Here is a 23,859-nt window from a genome sequence, read left to right as displayed (position 1 = left end):
CTTCTAGGTTTTGTTATATTGTCTTTCCATTTTTATTTTTCTCATATATTTTAAAATGATTTCTCTATATACCTAATGGTTGTTTATGAGCACAGTTAATTTCCGTATAATTGTACATGGTCCCATATTCTTTCTTTTATCGATTTCTAGTTTTATTCCGTTGTGGAAAAAAAATTGATCTAATTTTGATTTAAAAAAATTTTATGACCTATTTTGACCTAAAATATGGTCTATTCTAGAAAATGTTTCATGTACTGTTGAGAAGATTACATATTCTGCAGCTGTTCAATGGAATGTTCTGTAAATGTCCATGTTAGGTTTATCTTACCTAGAGTGCAGTTTAACTCTGAGGTTTCTTCTTTGATTTTCTGAATGAATTATATTTTTATTATTGAAAGTAAAGTGCTGAAGTCTTCTACTATTATCATATCGCAATAAATCTCTCTCTTCAGCTCTATAAATTTTGCTTTATATATTTGGATGTTCCAGTGTTATGACCATATATATTTACAATTTTATTTTGTTGCTCTATTTTGTTCTTGATTATTATATAATGGCCAACTTCTTATCAATTCTGATAAAATATATTTTAACTAAGTATGGCTACTACTGTAATTCTTTTATTGTTTACAATGACAAGAAACAAAATTTTCTATTTCTTTCCTTTTAGTCTGTGTATGCCTTCATAGGGGAAGTGAGTTTCCTGTGTGGACATTAGAGTTGAGTTTTAATTATTCATCCGTTAAGTCACTCTATGTCTTTTACCTGGATCATTCAATCAATTTCATTCTGTAATATTATTAACAGATAAAGATTTACTACCTCCATTTTGTTAACTGTTTTCTGGGTTATTTTTGTATATCCTTTCTCTCTCTGTAGGTGTCGTTATAGTAGTAGATTTATAATCCTTTGGGTAGATGTCCAGTAATGGGATTGCTGGATCAAATGGTATTTCTATGCTCTGTCTCTCTCTTTCTCTCTCTCTGTCTCTCACTATCTCTTTGTGTCTTCCTTTATGGTTAAGTAATTTTCTCTAGTAGTATGCTTTCATTTCACGCCATTTTTGTTTGTTGTGTCTATGTTTGGCTTCTTAGTTAATGAAAGATTTACAAGAATACTTTATTGTTAGATATTTTAAACTGAGGACAATTTTGAGTGCAAAGAAAAACAAACAAAACTGTATTTTGACATAATTTTGTCTTCTACATAATGACTTTTTGATGTCTCAATTTATATCCTTTCAAATTTTCATCTCTTAACCATTTGAGTTATTATTTTCTTTAATAACCTTGTCTTTTTTCTTCATGATAAAGATATAAATGTCTTATATACCACAATTATAGTATTAGAGTATTCTGAATTTGTCTTTATAATTGCTTTTACTAGTGCTTTTTTTGCCTTCAGATATGTTCTTATTAGATGTGAGTGTCCTTTTCTTTCCAATAAAAAAATTTTCTTTCTTATTATTTCTTATAAGATTGGTCTGGTGTTTATGTATGCCTTAGCTTTTGTTTGTCTGGGAAAATCTTATCATTCTTTCAGGTTTTAAGAATTGCTTTGGTAGGCACAGTATTTTCGCATGGCAGATTTTTTTCAGCACTTTAAATGTATATCTTATTGTCTTCTTGCTCACAGTTTGATTTATTTTTTTGAGAAATTTGATGAAACTTGAATTGGAACATTGTTTAATGTGGTATAAACCTTTCCTTATACTGCTATCACTATTGTTTCTTTGTATTTGCCTTTTAACCATTTAAATAGGATGTGCCTTTGGGAAATATTCTTCGGATTAAATTTGATTAGGGTACCTGGATACTGTCATCTTTCTCTAGATTTACAAAATGTTCCATCATTATTTTCTGCTAATACTTTCTATAGGCACTTTTATTTCTTATCTCTTTCAAGAATTCCTATTATACGGAGGTAGTTTGTTTAATAATGTTTGATATTGTCATTGGCTTACTTCACTAATTTTAATTATATGTCTTTTTTTGCTCTTCTGACTGGGTAATTACATATGTTTTACCTTTAGGATTACTGATTTCTTACTCTGTTTGACCAAGTCTGCTGTTGAAGTTTTCTAATGAGTTTTTCAATTCACTTCACTTATTTTTTATTAATTGGATTTCTTTTTATTTTTAAAACATTTCTACTTCTTTGCAAAATTTATCATCTCTTTCCTAGATTATTCTCTAAAGTGTGTTTTCAACTTTCTAATCATATGTACTGTGATTTCTGAATTTTTAAAATAGTGGTGCACTAAATGTCTTATCAAAAATTGTATGGAGCATCTGAACTTTAATTCTTCACTGTAACTGAAAACCAGACTTGCAGTGATTTCTAGTTCTTGGAGAGACTTAAGCAATGACTGAAACTTAATCTCAAGCGTTGCTTGTTTGCAGGTCATAGAAAAGCTCCATTATGAGGACCCAGGGTGTAAAGAAGTGCCAAAGATTCAGACCTTCTTTTTTAGTTTTGGCCCTGCAGTGTTATGGTACTGGTCAGACCCCGCAGTATGGCATTCCTGCTAATAGGAACACCAAGCAGTTGCTGAGATCTGTGTGCCTGTCACTGTGATTAGTACTCCCACTCTCATTTCCAATTCACCCCAGGTCATTCAACTGTGTAGCCACTCCTAATGCCTCTCCTGGGGTAGGACAAAAATGGACTTCCCCAAAAAATCCACAGATCCTTGAAGAGGCAGACATTCGCTAAAATTTCCTCCTCTGATCTTGGTAACTGCAGGTAAAGTTCTCTCACAGTGGTGTCTTCTTGGTGTGTGGAAGGGGTGTCATAATCCAAAAGAATTATTCATCTTACAGATCATGAGTTTTCCCATGTCTATGAGTCTTGGGATTTTCTTCTCTTTTTAGCTCTGGTGAATTCAGAGTGGCTTTTTGTATTTATATAGTTTACTAGCAATATTTTTGTGTGGGAATGAATGTTGGGCGATGTTATTTCATCATTTTACTGACATCACTCCTCAAGGAATATTTTTATGAGTTTGCAAACTATTGTGATTTTAGAATTAGATATTTACCAAATATTAAAAGAGCCATATATTTATGACTTAAGTGTTCTGTATAATTATTTGATTGGGCACTGTTTCTAGTAATTGATTACTATGTATTGAAGTCATGTGTTTCTAACACAAACTTTCTTGTAGAGATGGAAGTATATGGCAGAATACAGGGACAATATAATTATACATATGGAAACTTCTTCAGATTTTTATTAAAGCATAAGTAAACTACATTATTCTACATAACATTGCATCTTATGATGCAGAAATTATTTTCTTTGTAGGAAATGAAATAATTTGTCCATATCTCTGGCAAAGATGGCACTGTGGTGTTTTCTCTGGGGCCAGTTGTGCAAAACCTTACAGAAGAGAAGGCTGATCTCATGGCTTCAGACTTGGCCCAGATTCCACAGAAGGTGAGTACAACCTCCAATCCTTATAACCAGCCATTTACACAGTGAAGAAAGTGTGGCTTTCCATTTAGAACTTGAATCTCATTTTCTGCTTTGCATTAACAGGCACTACTTCTACATAAAAAATTTTAAAGCATTTTAGTAGTGTATGTGGGCGCATGTAATCATTTGCCTATGAATTCTTGAAGTAACTTTGAAAATACTTATCTTTGTTGTCATTTGCTTGTGACAAAATGAAAATAAAATATTAAGTTCCTATCTCACATTTTGAGATTTTAAATCCTTTTTTTTTTTTTTTCAGACGGAATCTCTCTCTGTCACCTAGTCTGGAGTGCAGTGGCGCGATCTTGGCTCATTGCAAACTCCGCCCTCCCAGGTTCATGCCATTCTCCTGTCTCAGCCTCCTGAGTAGCTGGGACTACAGGCACCTGCCACCACTCCCGGCTAATTTTTTGTATTTTTAGTAGCTTAGTAGCTGGGACTATAGGCACCTGCCACCACGCCCAGCTAATTTTTTGTATTTTTAGTAGAGAAGGGTTTTCACCATGTTAGTCAGGATGGTCTCAATCTCCTGATCTCATGATCCACCCACCTCGGCCTCCCAAAGTGCTGGGATTACAGGCGTGAGCCACTGCACCCGGCCAAGATTTTAAATCTTAAGGTCTGTGCTTACTATTCAAAAACAAACAAACCAAAAAACAAACAAACAAAAGCAACCCTGAAGTGTACTAACTCCAAGGAACATATAAAGGGAGGGCGGATATAAAAAAGATAGAGAAGGATTATGCCCAGGAATCTTCTCAACATATTTGATTGTGTCAGAACTCCACCCAGTGTACTTGGGCATAAAAGTAGAGGCTTAGATTCATGTAGTCTTTCTTATGAATTAGACTTTTCTAGAATTAAAAGGGAATTGCAATTTTTGATATTATAGTTTAGCAATCAGATAATTTTAACTTTCTTCTTATCATAATTCTAGATTTCCACTCTTTAGGTACTACTATTTATACACTATCCAAGGAGTTTTTAAAAATTTAATGGTTAATTAAATTTCGTAAAACTCAATAAAAGTAAGTATGCTAATTAGGATTGTGAAATTTGTTTTGCTTATGAAATTGGAACATCTATGTATTCCAATGTTTTCAAATGCAATATTTTCATACAGGGTTCCCATAAAAAAATGAAGTATGTGACAAAAGGCATAAAGATGAACAAAATTCAACATTGAACATAAATTATAAGTAACTTCTTTTTCTTTTTTAATTAAAATAAATTAATATATAAAATCAAGGAGCAAAGGAGGCATGAAGAAAAGCAGAAAGTAAAGAAAACTAACTATCCAAAAACAAATAGCAAAATCTAAAGCAAAGTTTTTCTATGAAGAGAATAGCATGGAAAAGACTCATCCCCATGATTCAATTAATTCCATCAAGTCCCTCCTACAACATGTGGGAATTGTGGTAGTTATACTTCAAGATGAGATTTTGGTGGGGACACAGTCAACCATATCAGGCCATTATGATCTCCTGTTTTGGTTACAAATGCACATTTTAAATAATCCTTTCTAATTTTAAGGTCTTGACTTTACATGCCAATATTAGTTGACACAGTTGCTTGCTAAAGAAAAATCTTGATTCCATAACTGTCATTCTTTAAAAGTTGTGTAAGTAAATTTTGGTGGTGTATTAAAATCCAAATCCATAGTGTGACAAGTAAGACTGCCTAACGTCTTCATTCCAAATTAACCGTCTTTTGTAATCTCCTGCCCTCAACATTCTCTGTGATCCATACACATTGGGATGCTCTCCATATGTCCACGACCTTTGCTCTTTCTGTTCTTTATTGGAAAATCCCTTCTTGGCCACACACTACCTAGGTCCAATCAAAGTTTTCATCTTATATCATATGTTACCTGCCTCATTAAGTTTTTCTAATTATTTCATACAGAAGTACTTGTGTTTTTTCTCTGGAACTCTAAACATCCTTATTATTCATGTGATTCATATCAAAATAGTCTTTATATTATAGCTATTCAATGTATTATCAGCTAATTAGTGAGGGTCCGTATAGGTAAGGTGATGTAAAATATTTGTTTTCCAAAACCACCTTGTACCTTTGGGCTTTGTGTGGAATGACAGAAAGTGTGTATATGTTTGTGTTTAGTGTGAATTAGAAACTTTAAAGATTATATTTGTTTTTTTTTCCCCTGTCATTGAAAATATAGATGAGTACAGTTATATTTAATGCATTTTTATTTTTTTAAGGTTGAAACAAATTTTTCTGGATACATTATTTTTTGATTCCCATAATAAACATCAAGCTTCAAAATAAACAGTGGCCATTTATACTTAATATTTAATGTTTAACATCTGTGTATATTTCTTTCAATTCTGAGCCCTGTAAACTCTGAGTCTCTGTGAGCAGTGTGTCTGGGAGCTACCATCACGCTGTTTGAGAGTGGGCTTTAACTATTCTCCACTGGCAGCTCTGCTGTGCTGGTTGTGCATTCTGTGGGAAAGTCCTGGCTGGCCTTGTGATGTGAGCCATTAGCTTAATGTCAAAAACATTCTAGAGAAACTCATAGAAAGGGGCCACAAAGTAACAGTGTTTACTTACTGCAGGCTTTTCTCATTGACTATAAGACTTATTCATTGAATTTCAAGGAGTTCCATGTGGCATATGACAAAGATAATCTTGAGAATGCAAATGATGAATTTTTGACCTAGCTTAATATTTTATTTTACTTTCTCTTTGAGACAAAGTCTTGCTCTGTCACCCAGGCTGAAGTGCAATTATGCAATCATGGCTTGCTGCAGCCTTGAACTCTCAGGCTCAAGTGATCCTCCCCACCAAAGCCTCCCAAGTAGCTGGGACTGTAGTTACACCCTAGCACACCTGGTCAATTTTTTTGTAAAATGTTTCTACAGAGTGGGTCTTGCTATATTGCCCAGGCTGGTCTCAAACTCTTTGCCTTAAATGATCCTCTCACCTTGGCCTCCCAAAGTTCTGAGATTACAGGTTGAGCTACTACATTTGGCTCCTAGACCCAGTTCTCAATATCTTTCCTGGCTTAGCATCTGGTAATCAAAGGTAAAACTAAATATATTTTTTAATTGAATTGGGTGGAATTTTTAAACCACTATGTGAGTGTTGTCTACAGACAGACACTCACGAAGAAGCTGCAGGAATTGAATCATTACAGCGTAATAGTTCACTGACCCTATAGTTTTCTCTGGGGAGCTAGTGGCTGAGCTGCTTGCAGTCCCTTTTGTGCTCACACTTAGGAGGCAAATCAGAGTGATGCTGCAGGAAACTTCTAACTCCACCTTCCTATGTACCTGTGCACATTGTAGGACTAACAGACAGAATGACCTTTCTGGAAAAAGTAAAATATAAAATGCTTTAAGTTTTCTTTACCTTTTGTATCCAGGATTATGACTTTCATTTTGTTAATCATTTTATAGTGAGGCATTAGATAAGGGTCTTTTATAATATAAATAATACATTTTTATATATCTGTCCTACATGCAAAACTCTAACAGTGATACCAATGAAAGACTAATCAAAATCTAATTGGGAATAGAAGTAATACACGTCTTAAAATAGTTACACTTTCTTTACAGACAGTTAACCATTTTTCTTGATACTTGTTAGAGTCATGTCAAAAATAAAAATAAAAATAAAAAACAACATTAATACTTTGGAAGATGTATGGTTTGTCATACATAATCTCGAAAGCCCACGGGCTGGAATTGCTGAGTCGCCCAAACAGCAAAGATGGTGGCCCATATCTCTCTCTGTGAGCTCTGTCCCAGGGAGTTTTCAAATCTCTGTGGGCCCAAGAACAATGGTGGAAGTGCCTGGAGTCCCCCGCTGGGAGGTCCCACCCAGTGAGGTGGAACAGGATCTGCAACCTACCTGAAGAAGCAGTCTGGCCATGTTTTGGTAGAGTAGCTGTGTTGTGTTAGGGGATTCCTTCCTTCCCCTGGTCGATTTGGACTGTCCAAAACTCAAATGCCAGGACAGCTAAGTTGCACAAACAGCAAAGATAGTGGTCCGGGTACCCAGCGTGGCTGAGAGTTCCATTCCAGGGAGGCCCAACACTCCTATCATGGCTGGTTGAAATTCCAAGCTAGTGAATCTTATCCTGTGAGGTACTGTGAAAATGGGACCCACAGACTGTCACTTCTCGGCCCCCTGAATTCAGCCTTCCACTTTGCAATTCTAACCTTCCACTTTGCAAGAGTTACAGCTACTTTTGCCAGGAAGCCCTGAAGGCCACAGTATGTAGACACCACGTCTCTACATGTGCCTGAGTGGCTGCTCTGCTGAGATTCCGCATACCTCTGTGTGTCAGACTGAAGGCACTGGTTGAGTGGGTTCATGAGGGGATCTCGTGACCTGAGGATTACAAAGATCTGTGAAGGAAGCCTGTTACTTGGAGTAGCACATGCACTCACCACTTCTCTGAGTGAGGAAATTTTCCTTGGTTCAGTGTTGCTACTAGGTTGGTTGTCATCCTGGGTTGCTTTTCTTCACTCTCTGTGGATCAAGTTGTTTCCTTACATAGTCCCAATGCGAGTGCGTGTATGTTTCAGTTGAAGAGGCTCTATTTACTCACCCTTTCTGTTCCTCTTTGTGAGAGCCATGCATATTACCTACTTTCAGTCAGTCATCTTGGCCACTCCTCCAGCTTAAAATATTTTTAGAGTATATCTCATATTAAGTGTTTTCACTAATACAAGGCATACTTCTGAGATGTTGCAGATTTGGTTCTAGAATACTACAGTAAAGCAAATATTGTAATGAAGTGAGTCACACAATTTGGTTTCTAAGGCATATAAAAAGTTATGTTTACACAATGCTGTAGTGCATTCAGTCTGTGATAATATTAAGTCTATAAAGTATATGCCTTAATTAAAAAACACTTAATTGCTAAAGAGTGCTAATGATCATCTGAATCTTCAGTGAGTGCAACTTTTGTTGACGGAGAGTCTTGCATCAATGTTGATGGTTGATAACTTATTATGGTGGTGGCTGCTAGCAGTTGGCATGGCTGTGACAATTTCTTAAAAATAAGATAACAATGGCATTTGCCATATACATTAACCCACCTTTTCACAAAAGATTTTTTTTCAGCATGCAATGCTATCAGATAGCATTTTACCCATAGAGGATCTTCTTTCAAAATTGGAATTAATCCTCTCAAACTCTAATGCTGCTTTATAAAGTAAGTTTAAGTAATATTCTAAATCTCCTGTTGTCATTCAACAATGTTCATAACATCTTCATCAGGAGTAGATTCCATCTCAAGAAACAAGTTTCTTTGCTCTTCCCTAAGAAGTAACTCCTCACTTATTTGTTTTATCATGAGATTTCATCAATTTTGTTATATCATTAAGTTCCACTTCTAATTATAGTTATCTTTCTAGTTTTATTATATTTGCTGTTACTTATTCCATTGAAGTTTTGTTATAGGACCAACAGGTTCATATGCTTACTGTCCAATAATAGTCCGATTACACTGAGACGTCAGGTTTGGCATCAAAGAAGGAGTTTAATAATTGCAGGGCACTGAGCAAGGAGATGAGAAGATAACCTCAAATCCAGCTCCTCAAGGAGCTCTGGGCTGGAGGTTTTAAGGAGATCATAGATGGTGATGGACTGGAAAATTTGGGTAATTGATTGGTCAGGGTAATAGGGACAAAGTTATCAGAACAAGAAACAACATTATTTGCTGAGTCAGTTCCTTGTGGGGTCCTCTAGATCAGCTGGCATCAGTGAAGTTCCTCAGATCAGCTGGCATCAGTGAGGTCCTTCAGACCTGCTGGAGTCAGTAGCTTTATCAGTATGCTGGACCTGAAGGAATACCTCAGAAGGAAAGTTCATCATTTCATAATGTTTAAGTTATTATCTATAGAAGAGTTAAGGGGAACTACAATCTCGTAACAAGGTCTCCATAATTCTAGGACAATAGCCAAATAACTATGAGGAAGTGTGTCAGAGAACAAGCTAACCTAATGATTAATGCTGAATGTACTGCAAGCTTGATTTACTTTTTCTTTTTCTCTCTCTTTTATCTTTTTGATTACTTTTAACAAAGTTTATAAAGATAGTGTCATCTTGAAACTCTTAATCTTACACTTTTGTTATGAGAATCAACTTGTATATGCTATATATAATAAAATGAACATTTAAAATATTATGTTACATAAAAGAAGCTAATTACCAAATACCACATATTGTATGATTTCCATGTGGCTAAACCAGAATAGGCAACCTATAGAGACAGAATTAATTAGCTATTTCAGGACAGGGAAATGCAGAAACTAGGAGGTGGAGAGGAAAAGGCTAAAGGCTATAGGGCTTATTTTGGGAGATAAAAGTGCTGGTCAACAGATTGTTGGTGGTGAAGACTATCAATTCTGTGAATACACCATGAAACAGTAAATTTTACACAATAATTGATAAATTGTATGATTTTTAAATTATACGGGCCAACAAAGTATACAAAAACAAGGGACCATGTTTAGTCATTCTATCTTTTACTTTGTGTCAAATGGACTGCAGAAACATGACCTTTCACTGCTACTATTCTGACACTCTTCTAAAATATATTGCATAAGACAGATGGCATGTCCATACAAGATCCTTGATATTAGCTGAAGGATAAAGCACTCAGAAACATAAACGGGAAATTAATCACATCTGTGTAAAATGCGGTCATTTACCTTCATTTGCCTCCTTGCCATCCACATGCTCGATTGTTGATTTAATGATATTGTTTGTACTTTGAAGTATAAGGGTTACATTTTAACTTTTTTGCTAATTTTATCTTTGATATAACTATGAGAAAATGACAGAAAAGAACAGTAACTGGAAAACAAGCATTGCATTGCACCAGGATGTCTGTGAAATGGACTTCAGTAATTTGCTAATACAACTGAGCTTTTACTTTAGCTCTGGGAGTTGTGGAAAAGCTGCTGTGTGGGCGCAGAATATAGCCATTGATGAATATGAAGACACAATCCTGAAGAGCTTGTCCAGAGAGGTCATGAGGTGACTGTCCTGGCATCTTCAGCTTCCATTCTTGATCCCAACAACTCATCCGGCTTCTTAAAATTGGAAGTTTTTCCTACATCTTTAGCTAAAACTTTCATTGAGAATATCATCATGCAACAGATTAAGAGATGGTCAGAACTTCCAAAAGATATACTTGCTATATTTTTCAGAAATACAAGACATCATGTGGAAGTTTGGTGACATAACTAAAAAGTTCTGTAAAGATGTGGTTTCAAATAAGAAATTAATGAAGAAACTACAAGAGTCAAGATTTCACGCCGCTTTTTGCAGAGATGCTATTTTTCCCTGTAGTGAGCTGCTGGCTGAGCTACTTAACACACCCCTAGGTATAGCCTCCGGCTTCACTCCTGGCTACAATTTTGAAAAGCATTGTGAGGATTTCTTTTCCCTCCCTCCTACGTACCTGTTGTTCTGTCAGAATTAAGGATCTGACTTTCATGGAGAGGGTAAAAATATGATCTATATGTTTATTTTGACCTTGCTCTAAATTGTATGACATGAAGAAGTGGGATCAGTTTTATAGTGAAGTTCTAGGTAAGTTTTTTTTTTTTTCAATCTGTAACATGAAGATCTAACTTATTTGTGTCTTTGAAGCAGAGCTTATATAAAGCCTTAAAGTCAGGGTAGTGGGGTTTTGGTAAGTGAATTTATAAAACGAAAATACAAGATGATCTATCAATCTCACAAATATTATAGAAAAGCTTAAATTACAGAGTCATTTAAAACCCTGTGGCCATCACTCACACCGAACACCCAAGAAAATCATAAACCTATGTATTAGTGCCTCTAAGACTTTAAGCAATTACACATCTGTTTTAGTATACATTGCTTTACATCTTAAAAACAGTAAAACCCATCAAATAACATCTTACTGAATGCATGAATTTAGAATGAGTAGTTACACATTTTTCTACAACTATCTATATAACTGTAGAAATTATTTTTTCTTGTAAAGCTTAGTTTTCTTATTTAGAAATCGAAAGATGTTCCCATGTTACCAGAAGATTTCCTTCACAGTAGAGAGAGATAATGTCCATATCTCAGATGCAAAAATCAATAAAGGTAATTTGAAGTTTCTAATGTTTCTATACTCTTTCACTAAAGAATTGGAAATCATTCATTTAAAGTCCAATCATCTTGTTGAAATGTGAAGATTGTTATATCTACATAGTTTTATTAAAAAATATGAGAGAGATTAAGGTTGAATACAAGTCTTTATTTCAATAATTTCTCAAAAATTTCTAGCTATAATTTACAAATATATTTACTTAAAAATAATATTATTAAGATCTTAGCTTGAATCTAAAAGAGTACAAGGTTTTCAGTCATACTCTCCACATAGTACACAGTTCACTTGAAGAGCCAAAGATAAAAGGATTGGCTTAATGAGTTGTGTAAACTAGACTATTTCTAGAAAATTATTTTTATGGGTATGTAGAGTTAATTGACTATGGAGCCCAAAGAGTTGTTTAAAATGTCCATATGCTACTATTGAAGCTTTAAAAGAAAAGAAATTGGTGTTTAATTCTCTGTGGCTTATTATAATAATTGTTTATGATTGTGAGCATACTGATGTGATATTAGAGATGTAGCTTAACCTCACAATTCTCCTACTACTTTGTCTTTCTTATAAATATACATGGGCAAAATAAATAATACATAAAATTAAATTATGTCTATAGATGAATATATGTATATATTTTTCAAAGCACAGACACTTTGCCTATATTTTTGCATACATTATTCTTAACTCCTTTCTGGTAGAAAATAACCTTTATAGCAGAGGGAAGTCAGGGGTAGAGACCGAGTTGGGCTGATTTTCCTGTTGCTGCTAAGAGGAGGCCTGTTAGTGGGAGGAAATTTGAATTGGAGTCTAGGATAAGTATTTGTTGAGGGTCTCATGAGTTGTAGTGTAAGAGGAATCAGGCTAGGGTTAGGATGATGCCAATATCGCCGATGTGGTTATATAAGATTGCTTGGATGATCGCATTGTTAGCAGCTGTTTGGGCATATCATCAGCTGATTGGAAGGAAGGATATAATTCCTACACCTTCTCATTCAATAAAGAGTTGGAAGATATTGTTGGCAGTAACTAGAATTAGTATAGTGGTGAGAAAAATGAGTAGGTATTTAAAAATTGATTAATTTGGGGGTCTGAGTTTATGTATCATAGTGAGAATTCTCTGATGGATCAAGTGACGAATAGTGCAATTGGAGTAAACATTATGGAAAAGTAGTCTAGTTTAAAACTTAGTGACAGCTCTAGTGTTTGAATTGTTGTTCAACATCAATTTGAGATGATGGCTTCTTGCTCTAGGCATATAAATATTGTTGTAGGGAGAAGGCTGATAATGAAGGTGGATATAATAATTATTTTTACATAGTATGGGTATAGGGTTTTTTTTGCTAGGGTTGATAAAGGTAATGAGGACAGGGGAAATTAAGGAGGTCAAGGTTATTATGGTAATGGAGGTATACATGGTTATTACTTTTATTTGGAGTTGCACCAATATTTTTGGTTCCTAAGACCAATGGATAACTTTCATCCTTTAAAAGTTGAGCGAGCCATGTTGTTAAACATGGGGGCATGAATTAGCAATTTCTGCGAACTTTCTCAGTAAATAAGAAGTAGTAGGCTTCTATAGTTAGATTCATAATCTAATGTTTGGTTAAACTATATTTACAAGATAGCATAATATTAGGGTTAAGAGATAGGGGGAGGATGGGGGAAAGGTGTATAAATATTAGTGTATTTTCCTGCGTGAGGGAGGGTTTTATATTAGTAATTTATCTCTGGCCTATAGTCAGTTACTCAGAAATATCATTAATTTTGCAATTATTATTTTGTTATTATTACTAACACTACTAATTACTTAACATGTGCAAGTCACTTGAGATATCGTTCTTCATTTAATAGAACCAGATTGTTCAGTACATCAAAATTATATTATCTTGCAAAGTCATAGCTGACAGATACCTTGTGGACTTGATTAAAAGTAGACATATCAGTTTTCACAGTAAGATGAGCTAGTTGAAATTCTAAAATTCTACCACAGGTAATAAGGATCTTCACCAGTATTGCAGCTTAAAACACTTTCTCAACAATATAAATGTGTTCCTTTAACATTTGCAGACAAACTCGGTGTTCATTTGATCTTACTAAAGCATTTAAATCATTCTTCGTTGAGATCCCAGAGGTTTACATACTATAGCATAAACATACCCTATGAAAGCAGATGATTTTTGCCATATAACAAGCAACTCATTAAAGCTTCCTGTGGCAACTTGTCTCAACATCATAGCTGCCTGACAGAGAAGCACAGAGGTAATGAACAATGCATGTATAATAGAGACTAAATATTTTATACCACTTGTATCTGAATAGTGCCCTTAGTTTCAGCACCAAAAAATTCTGTCAGCATATAAGATTATATTCTTTATGAAAGAACACAATAAACTCATATATTTTAAATTAGTATCACACTTTTAAAACATGTGTACAAAGCAAGCATTCTTTATTACATTATTAAGTAATCTCTTAAAAGACCATTTTTGTCTACATAAAACTGAGATTTTATTCCATTGTTAAAACTCAGTATCTATATTGAATGCAAATTGCATGGGCTTTATATGATAACTTTCTCAAGAGACAAAAGCTGAGGTAAGACTAATGAAAAATCTATGCCACCCTGCCCTACTCTTGAAAGATTTTCCCACTCACACTAAGGGAAACCGATAGTGTCAGTAGGAAGGGGAAGAGAGTAGGACTTGTAGAAGGACAAGAAAAAGGAGGGCTAGTAGTACAATAGTGATAATTACTACTATTAGCTGTTGTTACTAACTTGCAGAAAGATTTGAATGCAAGTCAGTGGTTGTGAAACCAGTTCTTTGTTTATTTTGTAAAATAATTGCTAATCCAGGTTGCTTTCATTTCAACGAAATATTAGATTCTCAGATAATTTCTACATAAGAGAATAAGACACTTGACAAAATGTATCAAGTGTTTTAAAAAATGAAATTTGCTATGAGTTTTATAATATATTCATGTGAAATCATACAGATAAAAAAATTAATCAAGGTGTACCTATTCAACATTATGGAAAATATGCATAAAATTAACATTGGAAGTAGTCTAACATCTTAAATGAAGGAATGATTAAAAACTTATACTATGTGCATACAATAACATTACAATAATTTTATCAATGAAATATTCAATTACACTGTCAACCACAATACAAATAAAGGGAGTTAGAAAATGATTAATGTGACAAGATGACAAGTTTTTGCAGGAGGAAAATGTATACACAATTTTCTAAATAAGTGTCACATGTGTGCATTGAGCTATATAAATAGGACAAAAGCCATGATGAAAAAATACATTTTTCATAAATAATATCACAACATAAAAAATTTAGAAAAATTTTATTTAAAAAATTTTTTCATGCTTTTATAAAATTTCTTACATTACTTTTGTATTATTTTTATTATGTTATCACAGAAGAAGAAACAACCAGTCCATATCCGTGATGAATCTGTAGACAGAGATTAGAGTCCTTCAACACTGCATGGATAAACAGGGCTCTTGGCATCAAGCTAGTGAGGTGAAACACTGAACACCAGTTACAGTAAATATGGCTACAGTCAACTGCAATCACACACAATACCTACATGACCCAAGTATTACCTGGAATAGCAGTACAATGACTCTTACGTGAAGATTAAAAATCATATTTTAAAAAACACTCTGTAATATGTGGTCTGCACAGTTAACATTTGGACTTTTTTTCTTTGTTTTGTTAAGGACCATTAGGAAAAGTTTTACCACAATGATTAAATCTCAAAGTATTTAAATTTAAATATTGGCATACATAGGAAAACACAACTCAGAATAATTCGCAATCAATTTCAGCCAAGCACATCTTCACCAAGAGTGTTACGTGGTGTGAGTGAGCTGCTCAAAAGAGAGACAAGATCTCCCCTGCAGAAAGGCCTGGTGGCTTCTTCCATTCTGGTACAAGTACTGCTTCTGAAACACAACAAAGTGATGATGAGAGTTCTTCATATGCAGTTATAAGTAGTACATCAATTTAACAGTGTGATCTCAGGTCAATAGGTCTCCACCTAAACAATAACCTGAAAATATGATCATTCAATTACGTAACTATATAGTGTACAATTCTGTATTTTAAATGAGACTCCTGGACTAATTCACAGAAATTCCAAATTACAATACCCGACTCCAGAATGTCAGTGGTTCTTAACCATCAGCTTTTATTTTTGTTTAGTTTTTCAAATACTACCAGAAAACTCTGACAAACTTTAAGTGAAGTATAAAGCATTGTAGAGAAACATAAATGTAGATATAAAATTATCCCAACTGTGAGTAGCTTATCCTCAGAGCTCATAGTGAGGGGAGTAAACACTAATGGCTTCCAACTAAAAGAATCCTACAGAAAACCTGCCTGAAATCAACACAAGTGATTTAGTAGAACAACAATATAGAATTAAAGCTGAGTGGTGCCACTTTCCAAGAACCTATATTAGTAATTTTAGTATTGTAAGAGAAGAGTCTGGGTATAATATTTTTAACATTATCTCCCTGACTACAACGTAATAGCTCCATTTCTTTTCTCCCTTACACACACGCACACAAATACATACACATATACACATATTTACACAAATATCCTTAACAGAGTCCACTTATCTCACATTATATATCTAATTGCAAAAAACCTGAGTGATTGAGTCAGTTAGAAAATATTATTTACTCCAATAATTCCTCAAAATACCTGATTTTCTCTCTTTAGTAATTTGTCCCAATTCTTTCAGTAGTGCCCGCTCTGCTGATATTCTTTTGTGATGAAACAAATTCTTTTTTCACAGGAAATGGAAGAGTTTGTACAGAGCTCTGGAGAAAATGGTGTTGTGGTGTTTTCTCTGGGGTCAATGGTCACTAACATGAAAGAAGAAAGGGCCAACGTAATTGCATCAGCCCTTGCCCAGATCCCACAAAAGGTAAGATGAAGTGCCTTACTGGTGTGGAAAACTACTGAAAGAGCCTGCTAAAGATTGTAAGTAATCCAATTATAGAAACTTCTGACAAATGTGAAGTTGACCAAAAGTTGAAAAATGAGAACAAGGATAATCCTGGAGAGACTGTGATAAGTTTGAAAATTGTAGTTGCATTTTAAAAAATGGTTTTAAGTATGAACATTCTCCTATGTAAATATGCTGACAATAAATTGTATGGAGAAAGGCATTTAAAAAGTGTTTGGAGACTTTTCAGTTCATGTCCCATAAAATTTTGAATTGTGTATGTGATCTACATGAAAAGAATATTAAAGAGTAGATTGAACTCTTTATAGCCGAATATAGCCTTAAATGTGCTTGTGTAGCATCCACCGACAGAAGTCATAGTTGTGCCTCAGACTTAGAGGTTGCATGTGGCCCTGGGGGAGTTTCTACCCTTGGTATGGATGAGTGGTTTCTATTAGCATCAGTGGGAACTCACTACTCCATATGTATCCACCAAAGGCAACTTGAGACCCACAATTATTTTTAATTTCTGATATTGACACTCATATATACAGCTGAATTTAACTCAATATATTTCAGGTAAGTGAAAATTGTGCTTAATGTAGTCTTTAGAATGACTTTCAGGTGTTTTCATAAAAAATGTATATCCAGAACTGTGTCCTTGTAGAAATACAAGTAAGACTTATGATCATTTTCTTCAGAACAGTTTTCCTAATCTCAGCAATATCCAATGAGTGAAGAACACTTGACTGACTCTTGAACCACCTCTATAACTTATTGCACTCTGGAAGCTCCTGGTGAATGTTTACAATTATGGGATGTAGTATTTCTATTTGCACTTTAAGTCAAGTGCTTATATAAAATACCTGACAACAAATGGAGAAGATTGGCTCTGTTAGTAATTATGCGGTATATACTCTGTTTAAAGATCTGTGGTAGTATAACATGATCGAATGTTATTAATTTAGGAAGAATAACTGCCACATGTGGGGAGTAGGGGAGTAAGGAAAATGAATTCCAATCCTGTGATTAAATGTGTAAACTGTAGGCCAGGCACGGTAGTTCACGCCTGTAATCCCAGCACTTTGGGAGGCCAAGGCAGGTGGATCACAAGGTCAGGAGTTTGAGACCAGCTTGGCCAATGTGGTGAAACCCCATTTCTACCAAAGATACAAAAAATTACCCAGGCATGTTGCCATGCACCTGTGATCGCAGCTACTTGGGAGGCTGGGGCAGGAGAATCACTGTAAGAGGTGTATCTGAGTAATGTTCAGGGTACTATTCAGAGAAAGAACAGCCTAGGCTGACAGACAACTTGTCCAAGTATCCACACAGCCAGATAGATTTAGAGAAAGAGAAAAAGCAGCCAGCCCTGCTGGACTGCACCCAGCCAATGTCTGAAGGAGGAAGATGAAAGAGAAAGGGTGGAGATGGATCCTGCCCTGAAGGTGGACGCTGCGCAGTATAAAATGTGTCCGGACAAGGACTCTGCACTATCAGATTAACAACCCCGCTCAATGGAGGAAGCAGAAGGAAATATAGAAAGGAGTCAAACAAAAGGAAGCCAGGCACAGAAACAAGTTCAGATGCCCACTCTATAAAACATAGTAGAAATTTATTTTCTTCTATATAGAATAAGCCAGTGACCTTTGTGTATTTATCAATTACCTTTTAATTTCCTGCCTGATAAAGCTTTCTGTAATGACCTCTTCCAACCTTTTGCTGAAACCTGAGTTACTTTAACACTGATGTAGCAAATAAAAGTTAAACACTGTAAATTATTGTTCAGTTTATGAGGATTGCTTGGGAGTTTCAAAATTAGTAACTTAAACATAAAATGTCTTGGCTATAGCAAAACATATTAATCACTATTGTCAAAGTTTTGTAGCACGTTGTCTCGGTGTTAATAATCAGTTGACCAAATTCAGCAAACTACAATTTTGAGTTTATTCAACAGCTGTATTTTTATTCATGATACCAACAGGTTCCTCATTTCTATGCCAAAAAGTATCCAAAGTTAGAAACACTGATAATACTCTGAATTTGTGTCAAAAATGGTCACTTGAAATTTATTTTGGAAGTAGTGCTTGATAATTTATAATTCCAATGAAGTTATGCATACTACCCTTGCAGCATTAATCTCTTTCTTATAAGTAGCTTATTTATATTCTTGCTATATTGTCAATCAAAGGACAACGGGCTCTAACCTACACACAAGTAGGTACATCTGAACTACTTGTCAAATTACTCAAAAAGAAATGATTACATTAAAAGTAAATTTGGAAGATGAAAACTAGTATAAAATACATAAAAGAAAAGAAGCACTCAGGTCATTATGAAATTGTTAGTGTTTTACACTAGAATTAAAATGAATAGTAAAAATTTCTTATACATTTCTTAGAATATTTTTATTTTTAAAAAAATTAATTTTATTTTTAACTTTTATTTTAAGTTCAAGGGTACACGTACAGTTTTCTTACATAGGTAAACTTGCGTCCTGGGGGTTTATTGTACTGATCATTTCATCACCCAGATATTAAGGCTAATATCAGTTAATTATTTTTCCTGATCCTCGTTCTCCTCCCACCCTCCACCCTCCAATACACAGCAGTGTATGTTGTTCCTATCTATGTGTCCACATGTTGTCATCTTTCACCTTCCACTTATAAGTGAGGATATGCCATATTTTTATTTCCATTCCTTTGTTAGTTTGCTAAGGATAGTGGTCTCCAGTTCCATCCATATCCCTGCAAAATACATAATTTTGTTCTTTTTTTATGGCTGCATAATATTCAGTAGTGTATATGTACCATATTTTCTTTATTCAGCCCATAATCAATGGGCATTTAGGGTGATTCCATGTCCTTGCTATTGTGAATAGTACTGCAATTACTATACTTGTGCATGGGTCATTATGAAAGAACAATTTTCAGTCCTTTGGCTGTACACCCAGTAATGGGATTGCTGGGTTTCATGGTATTTTTGCCTCTGGGTTTTTGAAGAATCGCCACTGTCTTCCACAATGTTTGAACTAACTTACATTCCAACCAACAGAGTATAAGCAAGCCTTTTCTATACAACCTCACCCACATCGTGATGTTCTGACTGGTGTGAGATGCTGTCTCATCATGGTTTTGATTCGCATTTCTCTAATGATCTGTGATGTTAAGCTTTTTTTTCTTTTTTCATATGATGACTGGCTGCACGTAGGTTTTCTTTTAAAAAGTGTAACAATTTTTTAAATACTTGAACTTTTCATTGATAATCCGATTTTTTCTAAGGTACTATTTTGGAAAATCATGATTTCCTTACGTGCCTAACTAATTATGAAAGTTGAGAAAATTAAATGTGAGTATTCTGTTTACATCAGTCTTTGAGTAGTTCTGATTTACTAACATCCCTTGATCTCATTCCTACTCTTTTTACAGTTCGAACATTCTATAACTTTTGAATTCCACTCATGGAATAAGATATTTTCTTCACTGTAACAGGTTCTGTGGAGATTTGATGGGAAAAAACCAGATACCTTAGGTCTCAATACTCGGCTCTATAAGTGGATACCCCAGAATGACCTTCTAGGTAAGACTCGGGTGAACAAATACTGGATATATTAGTAACAGTACATTAGAGTGTTAATAGTTAATCATGAAACAAGCTTTTTGAGTATTTGTTTAGGAAAAACAAAATGTAACTTCTTTATATTTATTTACCAGTTCTAGGGGAAAAAGAATACGCTATAATTATTGGCATTTTATGATATACACTCATATTCTTTATGGTCAGAATCAGCGAAAATCTTTATTTCAGGTGTTAATATATCTCACAGAATTTTTCAATAACTTCCTGAGGTATCTCTCTGTCTCCTATTTCTACAACTTTACACCTGTTGTTTCCTCTCTTGCAGGGTGATTTCAAATGCCACCAAAAATAATAGCTTTTCTATTACCAGTGATTCTGTATTTTCTGAAGGATTAAATTGTTAATCTTAATCATAAAGTGATGATAGGTCATGATGAAGTGTGACCTGTCCTTCCTCAATCCTAGCACCACCACCAACCCACTGCCTGCTGCCTTGCACACCCCACCTATCACACTCTGTGACCGCACTTAAAATAGCAGTTCACATCATGCCCATCTCTTTGCTGTCTTCTTTACTGCACATTTTAAAAATCTAGATCGCACTTTTTCATTAGTCCAACTGGAACTCTTGTATTGTTTTTCAGTCTGAAGTCACACACACCATGCAGCCTTCACTTACATACCCAGCACAAGTACGTGTCTTTTTCTCTGAAGTCTGAAAAGTAATAGCAGATTATTCAATGTGTTATTTAGAAAACACTGTCAGTTTCAGAGCCTTTCATTGTGTGTCTCATTTTATTCCTATGAATAATTTTTCTAAAATTCATGCAATCCTAGGTCATCCAAAAACCAGAGCTTTTATAACTCACGGTGGAGCCAATGGCATCTACGAGGCGATCTACCATGGGGTCCCTATGGTGGGCATTCCATTGTTTGCCGATCAACCTGATAACATTGCTCACATGAAGGCCAAAGGAGCAGCTGTTAGATTGGACTTTGACACAATGTCGAGTACAGACTTGGTGAATGCCCTGAAGACAGTAATTAATGATCCTTTGTGAGTAGAACAATATTTTTCACTAGGTGGTATTTATAGATAGCTTCTCTTGTCAATAGTGAGTGTGAGCTTCATCCTTTTTATAAGAGAGTAATTCTGAAAGAATTTAAATGATTTAACCAATCTGAAATCTGTTTTTATTTTGCATCAGTTATTTAAAAATTGTATTTGAGACCCATACATCTAATGAATAGCCAGTTAGTGAAACAATTTTCTACACAAAAATACTTTTAAAATGATATAGAGAATATAAAAAATACATTTCTTAAAACTTTGACATAATGAATCCATAGTAGAAAGGAAGAATAATTTAAATAATATAATAAATATTTTAATTTGATATCTAAAATGCCTCAGAACATGACTATTTTCCCACTGAAATATTAACTTTTATTATCATCATTATTGTAATGGACTTGAAAATGAGATTTAATTTTGATACCATAAAATCCTCCTGTTTATGATATAAAATCCAAATATATTTACTAGGTTTACAGAGCTGTGAAGCCATTGCTATCACATAATTTTAGAATATTTATATCAGCACAAATACTGCAATGACACAGAAATCACTTCCTCTGACCGCTTAGCCCCAGTCTAACATTAATTTATTTTCTTTCTCTAGAGATTATTCTCTCTAGAGAAATTTCATATAAATGGAATCATACAGTTTATGGTGCTGTGTAAATGACATTTCACCTAGATTAATTTTTTGTTGTTTTTTATGCTGTTAGTTTTATTCATGTTGTTGTATGTTTTAATACTTCATTTCTTTTTACAGCAGTTTAATATTTTTCAGTAAGGATATGTCATATTTTAGTTGTTAACTTCTCAGTTCATTGGCCTTTTGATTGTTTCCAATTGTGGTTACTAGGAATATTGCTACACAAGTTTTTGTATAAACCTGTTTTCCTTTCTTTTGGGTTGATACTACAAGTGGAATTGCTGGCTCATGTGGGAACTGTATGTTTATGAAGAACTGCTAAACTGTCTTCCAAAGTACTTGTTTCATTCATCACTACCACCAGCAGTACAACATGGTTACAATTCCTCCATATTTTTGCCAAACCTGTAATTATCTATCTTTTTGTTATAGCCTTCTTAGTGGGTGTAAAATAATCTCTGGTCTCAGATTGCATTTGCATTATGGCTAAAGATGTTGAGAATCTTTATATGTGCTTACTGATCATTCATATATCTTCTTTGAAAACATGTCTACTGCAATCCTTGGAACATTTTTAAACTTTGTTATTTGTCTTATTATTAAGTTTTAAGAACTATTTATATATTATGGGTCATGTCAGATATACAATTTTTAAATATTTTGTCCTATTCTGGGTGCACTAAATTTTCCTTTTTGATGATGGTCTTTGAAGCACAAAAAAATATATAATTTTAAGTTAAATTTTTAGTAATTGATTTTTTCACACCCAAAGATATCAACATGCAAAATTCCTTGCCGAGTAGAGCTACCATCAATTCAGCATTTATAACTACTATCAATAATGCTTTTATGTAAGGAGGGTATCATCTAAAGGAATACTTTAAAAATACTTTATCACAAAAAAAGAAGATTAATGAATGATAAAAATACCTTTAAAGAAGATGGGAAATAATTGAAAAGAAACACAAACCAGCTTGGACAAATAGAAAAAAAAATATATAAAGCAAACTAGTAGATTTAAAAGTGATTATACAAATAGTTTCACTCAACCTAAACAGACTTAATAAAAGAGCAAATACTGAGTAAAGACATAAAATATTTGAAGAACACCATTAATGAATGGAATCTTATAATGTAAATGATGCACACACATGCACATATGTACATACACAATACACATGTATGTATTATATATATCAACTGGAAGACACATTTTCTTAGAGGATGTCGAATAGTTATTTGAAGTGATATGTGGTGGGCAATAACTCAAGACTTAGTAAATATAATAAGGTTCAATGTCATAGAAACTGTATGATTCAGTCATAGTGGAAGTAAGGGAAGTTTATAAAAACTATAACTAACATATCTTTATATTTTAGAGATCAAAAAAACAAACTTCAAAAAATTTTAAAGTCAAGAAGTGAATCACAATTATGCATCCAGTTTTATCTCAGCAATTGTACTCTCAATTGTATACCCAAGAGATATGTATAAATATATAAATATAATACCATCTAGAAGAATGTTTATGACAGAATTATCAATAGTGTCTAAAAATTGGTAGCAACCCAAATATGTATTAATCATAAAATAAAGGCATAGTCTGTGCTTTATCAATCAACAAAATACTACACAGCAATGGAATTACCCAACAACTGCTACATTAAAAAAAGACACTAATGAATACATACTATATAATTCAATTACATAAACAAGGAAAAATAATGTATGCTATTCGAAGTCAGGCTAATACTTAATTGGAGGACAAAAGTAGTGACTAAATGGTTCAGAAAAAGAGAGTGATTCTAGACAGGTTGTGATATCCTATACCATGATCTGAAGAGTAGGTAAATAGATATCTTCACCTCTAAATAATGTTCAAGATGATCTTACATTTTTGAACTCTTCACTTAGTGTACGTACATTTATCTTTTGTATTTAATATTTAAATGTTTATTTTATGAGATATATAATGCATTTTAAAATTCTAGGAATCAAA

General features: G+C 34.0%; 1 protein-coding gene and 1 pseudogene across 2 annotated transcripts in view; both read left to right on the top strand.

The window, feature by feature from the left end:
• The window catches only part of UGT2B39 (UDP-glucuronosyltransferase 2B39), a 389,237-nt gene that overhangs the window by 363,320 nt on the left and 2,058 nt on the right, over positions 1-23,859 (top strand). For both annotated transcript variants that reach the window (XM_031663977.1, NM_001172138.2), the window contains 3 exon segments: positions 16,408-16,539; positions 20,052-20,139; positions 20,977-21,196. In XM_031663977.1, the coding sequence (XP_031519837.1) occupies positions 16,408-16,539; positions 20,052-20,139; positions 20,977-21,196 (440 nt within the window).
• LOC116274182 lies at positions 10,341-11,937 on the top strand (annotated as a pseudogene).

This window comes from Papio anubis, chromosome 3 (genome assembly GCF_008728515.1).
Source record: "Papio anubis isolate 15944 chromosome 3, Panubis1.0, whole genome shotgun sequence".
Taxonomy (NCBI): Eukaryota; Metazoa; Chordata; class Mammalia; order Primates; family Cercopithecidae; genus Papio; species Papio anubis.
This window is presented reverse-complemented; position numbering and strand designations above follow the sequence as displayed.